At 31.6% G+C, this 6,453-nt stretch overlaps 1 protein-coding gene across 1 annotated transcript; it reads left to right on the top strand.

The window, feature by feature from the left end:
- The first annotated feature begins 4,467 nt into the window (after positions 1-4,467).
- LOC110290099 (olfactory receptor 5D18-like) lies at positions 4,468-6,092 on the top strand. The gene has a single exon (XM_021156584.1). It carries the CDS (start codon positions 4,472-4,474, stop codon positions 5,420-5,422), a length of 951 nt encoding a protein of 316 aa, XP_021012243.1. The 5' UTR covers positions 4,468-4,471; the 3' UTR covers positions 5,423-6,092.
- The last annotated feature ends 361 nt before the right edge of the window (positions 6,093-6,453 follow it).

Here is a 6,453-nt window from a genome sequence, read left to right as displayed (position 1 = left end):
GTTCCCAATTCTAAGAAGGGGCAAAGTGTCCACACTTTGGTCTTCATTCTTCTTGAGTTTAAGAATGAGTATTCTTATTCCGTGTCTTTGGCAGCATGAGTTATCACTTTTGTTATTGATATTAGATATCTAAACATTAAATGTACAATTGTATAAACAGAATTGTCTATTTTGATATGTGCCACAATTTTAATTGGGTCATTTGGCTTTCATATCTTGCTCTTGATATATTCACATATTTTGGATACTGGCCTTTTATTGAGTTTGAAATTTGTAAAATATTCTCAATTCTGTGGGCTGCATCTTAGTCTGAGTGACAAAGTCCTTTACCATGCACACGATTCTCAGTTTTAGGAAGTTCTATTTAACTGCTGATGTTAGTTCCTGTGCTAATGGTGTTTTGCTCATTAAGTCTTTCCTGTTTTAGTGAGTTCTCCATGACTCTAACTGGAGTGGCCTATATGTTAGCAAGGAGTGACTGATTGAATTTGGGGGTAGGAAAAAACTTCAGCTAGAGGGAGGAATGTAAGGAGGAAAAATCTGTGTGATTGGCCAGATAACCTGTGGTGTTAGTCTATTTTCCTGACTGGAGCCTCTCTTGACTTTTAATCAGCAGGTCTCCATGGAAGATAAACAACATGAATACTTAAAACAGAACTATTGAACCTCATTTCTTATTCTGATAAGTATAAATGGATATACAGAAAGATTGTGGCAATGCTTTCAGAACCAATGAAGCTCTAGTAGAGTACATATTTAGTACCAAATTTCTAGTTAATATGTCTTTGAAACAAAAGTTCCATGTTTTAATAAATTATACTTTCCTCTCCATCATGTACCAGTTTTCATGTAACACAAAACCATAGAAAATTCAATTTTCTTAACATATTAGAATAAATATTACATATTTAATTTTGTTTTCTTGACTTTAAAACATCTATATGAAGCTAACATTTATTAGAAATCCTACTAATGATTATTAAGAGGAAATTATATTTTCAGTCACAGAGTGGAGGTTTCCTATAATTATTTCTACATATTTCATGACAACACGCAATTTGGATTCCTTTGGGTTTATGTCCCTAGTGTCAAGCAGTTATTCATTAAACAATGAACAATACCATGAAATAAATTTTCAGGTTTCAGTCTTCTACTTGACTACTTTTTTTCTTCACAATTAGTTTCCAATTGCTACAATATTAGTATTTCTGTATTCTGTTGAATTATATTTCACTGATTAATTGCTATTGTAGTTTGGAAGATTATAAAAGCATTTTAATTTTGAGGTATACTGTACTTGTGGTACAACAGGAAAGATTCTATTTTGGTGAGTTACTTTAAGTTGTCTATGCTTACAGTCTGTGAATATATACAGGATCCACACATACTAGATGAAAGGGTTAATGGATGTGAGCTGAAAATGAGTGATATGTTTCTATTTTATTTAGTGATACATATTTGGGTGTTAAACTTTAAGTTTATTGTTCATTGCCACTGTACTGAGTTTAAAACTGTTTTCTTACTGTTAATACTGTGCAAAAATGTTAAACCAATAGTTACCTAAAATTTATCCTCATGAGTTTGTTGAATTAAGATGCAGAGTATAAGGCATACAAAACATGTCTACTAAAAATAACACAATATATGAGGCAAGTTATATATGACTAATTATAATTATAATGAAATGAAATTGGAGCAGTAATAAATATGCTGGAATTGATACAGAAAAAGCAGTTTTCTTAGAAGAGCTGTGTACAAAACTTGTCAAGAGAACTGAATATAAACCATCAAACGATAATTTTTTTCACAGATGTTATAAAATTACAATACCTCTAAAAGTTAATGTGGGTTTTTTTGAAATATTATCCAATTATCACATTTATTTTACATTTTTTCTTTCCTTTCTCCAAACACTCTCTTATACTCCTTCATGTGTTATCTCTTTTAATTTGCTCATTGATGTGGAGTATTTTATCTCAGCCATGTCAATATGCAGTATAATTAATAAGCAGTAGAGCATACTAGGAAAGCATTAAAATCTGTTGATGTAACACTGGCATTAGGGGAAACATCAATGTACATATCGATCCAAAAGTGAATCTTAATCCTAATTTTAAAAGGAGACAAAGATGTAGCTCTACAGGTCCATTTTATTTCATTTTAAATGCTTAAAATCAGCATGATTTATTCCCTGTAGTAATCTACAAAAATTCTTGTTAACTTCTCTAATTACCTTCAAAGACTATCTCAGTTATTATACAGAACCTTACCATCATAAGATAATTTCATCAGTGATTGTTCAGAAGTCTTGATTATATTTTTATTGTTTTATTATACTTTGTATTATTCTCAATACTAGAAAATGAGATGACTGATATAGTCACTCAGAACATGGACAGCTAAAGCTTTTCTGCATATTCCTATTCTTTAAATAGCTTTATAATGTGTGCTATATCTATTGGAAGCTGGACACAATTTATAATGCTCTAATTGTACTTCAGCTATTTTAGTATTTCCTTAGAAGTTGCATATGCCTCCATGCCCTTCAATAGGTAATTAAAATGCAATATATATAAACAATGGAAGGTTTTGTAAATGCACCAAATAATAAATTATGCTTTTCTTGTATTGACATGTTCTCAGTATTTGCATATAATTGCCTCAAATACAGGTTTTCTGCATCACAATTCTGAGTGCAGGAGTACAGGTATTCAACCTCATAGTGATCCTACACTAATTGAAGAGACAGAGCTGACGTTATTTGAAGAAATTGTTTATGTATTCTGAGACAGAGATACCTAGTGTGAGAAAAAAAAGTAAAAAGGAAAGAAGTCTAGGGAAGATCAGGATATAAAGGAGGGAACAAAAACAAAAGAAAAAGTATAAGGCTATTTCTTTAGTTATAAAGATTAAGTGTTGTAACTTGAAATATTTGTAAATATACATGAAACTATACCTGAATTCTAATTATCCTGGGGCCTTCAAAATAAAACATAAGGCTCATAAAAAACAAACATTATAAGTAAATATCAATAATAAGAAGAAATTGTATATTCTGTGCTATACATTTATATATAGAATTAATTATAGTCAGTGTTTGGAATTTTATAGCCCCAACATTAAAACATGGTATTTAGGTATGAGGAATGTGACTATTGAGAAAATAGTGGAAATTTTGCTAATAAAGAGAGAATAAAAGAAATGTAAATTGTTAGGTATCCTTTTAATTTAGATCTGCTGTGCCCTGTTTTAAGATCAGAAAATTTACTTAGGTCATTTAATTAACATATGTGTAACATATGTTATTCTGGGTGGTCTTTCTGCAATGAGTATTAAAGAACTCTTAAATATATATATATAATTATTTTATCAAAGTTATTTATAGTGTTAGCATATTACTACTCAGAGACTTTTCAAATTTTGTAGTTGCAAGACAGAAGTAATCTAAGGTCATAGATAAGATTTTCTCATTATCACATGTGACTGACTGAATAATAGTCCAACACAAGACTGAAAGAGGTCCAATAATCTCCAGTGCCACTAGGAATGTGATAGTGTACATGATGGTCTATTCTAGGGAATAATAGTAATTTGAATTAAAGCAAACTATCTTTTGTTAAGAATGAGAATAAAAGATGTGTCATTTCTCTTCATACCCAACAAAAGAAATTGTAATTATTATCTAATATCTTTGATAATATCTATTATCTAATATCTTTGAATATTTATCGTGTTTAACCTCAAATATGATTAATTTTTCTCATGCCATACTCTTAAGTTTGCCAAATGACTAAAGCATTTTCAATTGTTTGAAATTAAATATGTATTTTTATTAAAATTAGATTCTAACATTTTTAATGCTAAAGTGTTTTTGTTGTTTCTAATTGCTGAAAATTAACTGGGTTATGTCCTCTTTTAATATATAAATACAATGAATGAATGAATGATTTGCTAAAGGTAAGTAATGTGAAAATTTCAAGGTTTTTAGAAATATTCTTCTACCTAGTGTCATATACTTGGCATTTGTAACCATATGTTGGGTATTTAGTTTGCACATACATTATGTAACTTGGACTAATGGCCACTGCAATCTTGTCAGTGCTTACATTACTTTGCAATATATTTCTTATGATTATAATGATATTTTATCATGAAGTATGCTAGCATCAAATAAATGGATATATTATTTACATATGTATATAAACATAATTATGATAGAATGATACTGATGAGTACCACATCTTAATTACAGATGATAAAAATACAATAGTGAAGAACAAAGGACATTGTCCTAACTTGCTGATCAATGACTGCCCACATAAGAACGTATAACAAGGAAAAACATTCACAAATGGAATATGTCCACATCTGACTTAATGATTTTTGGTGAGCATCACATGAGTTTCTACTGCTCCACTCTCTCAAGTTCCATTAAGTTTCATTTCTCTCTTCCTTTATAATCTGAAAAGTGATGGCTTATGAAGTGATGAACCAGACTTCTGCAACCACATTCATCTTGGTCGGTTTCTCAGAATATCCACAGCTCCAAATACCCATCTTCCTCCTGTTCTTGACCATCTACTCAGTAACATTGATGGGGAACCTGGGCATACTTGTGGTTATAAAGGTCAATCCCAAACTTCACACACCCATGTACTTTTTTCTTAGTCACTTATCATTTTTGGATATATGTTATTCTAGTGTATTTACACCCAAACTTTTGCAGATCTTGATCATGGAAGATAGGACCATTTCTTTCAAGGCATGCATGGTACAATTTTTCTTTATTTGTACATTCGTGATTACAGAAATGTTCATGTTAGCAGTGATGGCCTATGACAGGTTTGTGGCTGTTTGTAATCCCCTACTCTACACAGTTGTGATGCCTTTTCAATTCTGTGCTCTGCTAGTAGCTGGGACATATATTATTGGTGGACTATGTACTGTGATACTTCTATATACTCTTTTGCAACTCTCCTATTGTGAATATGGCATCATCAATCACTTTGGCTGTGAGTACTCGGCTGTCATCTCTGTGTCTTGCTCTGACTCCTCCTTTAGCCAGTTGACATCCTTAGTCATTGCCATAGTTAGTGAATCTTCTAGTGTCCTGATCACTCTAGCATCATATGTGTTCATAGTTGTCACTATTATAAAGATGCCTTCCAAAGGAGGACTGAGAAAAGCCTTCTCCACCTGTACTTCCCACTTGACTGCCATATCAATCTTCCATGGGATCATACTCCTCCTGTACTGTGTTCCCAACTCAAACAGCTCACGGCTCTTTGTCAAAGTGGCCACTGCTCTTTATACAATCATGATTCCCATGTTGAACCCCCTTATCTATAGCCTTAGAAATAAAGATGTGAAGGACACAGTCAGGAGACTTATCAGCTCAAAACTTCACTCTCACTTGACATAATTATGAATATTGTTCTGCATGTACATGCATGTGCACTGTGTGTTTGTGTCTCTGTGTGTGTATGTGATGGCAAGACTCAGATATAGGCACACATTAAGACAGAGATACATTGAGAGGTAAAGAGTGGTAAGAGTTGGGTGGGAGACTGTGGTACTTTTCTTAGTTCATATGCATTTACATTTTCTCTAGTTTATATAAATATAGTGTAATTTGACACACTGTAATAAATTTCACAATAGGGAATATTTTGAAACTTCACTTCTAGACACTGTGGATGGTAGGATTCAGAAGTTTGAAGTACAATTCATTATTTACATTTTTTTAATATGCAGTTCTTCTAAGAAATCTTGAAATTCAGATGATAGTTATCTGTATGGAATACATACTCTTGTGCTCTTAACTCACAATGTTGTCTCTGTGCTATGTTGTGTAAATTTTACTTTGCTTTTATTGGTTTATCTTATTTCATAAAGCAATCATATGTATGTTTGTGTTTTGTATTATGAAAACATCATCCTATATAAAGAAAGTCAATAATTCTAAAGTACTGCTTCTATTTCCCACCAATTCTAAATAATAATATACTGTGTTTAAATGTTGAGGCAAAAATGATATAATTAATTGCTCCATTTATGGTAATAGCAAATAAATCAATTATTCAATGATAAAATCATATTACTAATTTGTATATTTGATAGTACATTCTCTCCCTGATTTTATTACTAAGAAATTAAAAATATATGTAGCTATTTTATTGATGGACAAAGGTGATAAATATTATTTTTTCTTTGTCTTTCCAATTTTTTAAGTGATAGGATTTACATCACCATAGTAGATCTTATTTTCTTTTTTTTTAAATATTTTTTATTACATATTTTCCTCAATTACATTTCCAATGCTATCCCAAAAGTCCCCCATACCACCCCCCACTTCCCTATCCACCCATTCCCATTCTTTTGGCCCTGGCATTCCCCTATATTGGGGCATATAAAGTTTGCAAGTCCAATGGGCCTCTCTTTCGAGTGATGGCC

Source organism: Mus caroli, chromosome 2, assembly GCF_900094665.2.
Source record: "Mus caroli chromosome 2, CAROLI_EIJ_v1.1, whole genome shotgun sequence".
In the NCBI taxonomy this organism is placed as follows: domain Eukaryota; kingdom Metazoa; phylum Chordata; class Mammalia; order Rodentia; family Muridae; genus Mus; species Mus caroli.
Note: the sequence above shows the minus strand (reverse complement) of the source record. Positions and strands in the feature narration are given on the sequence as shown.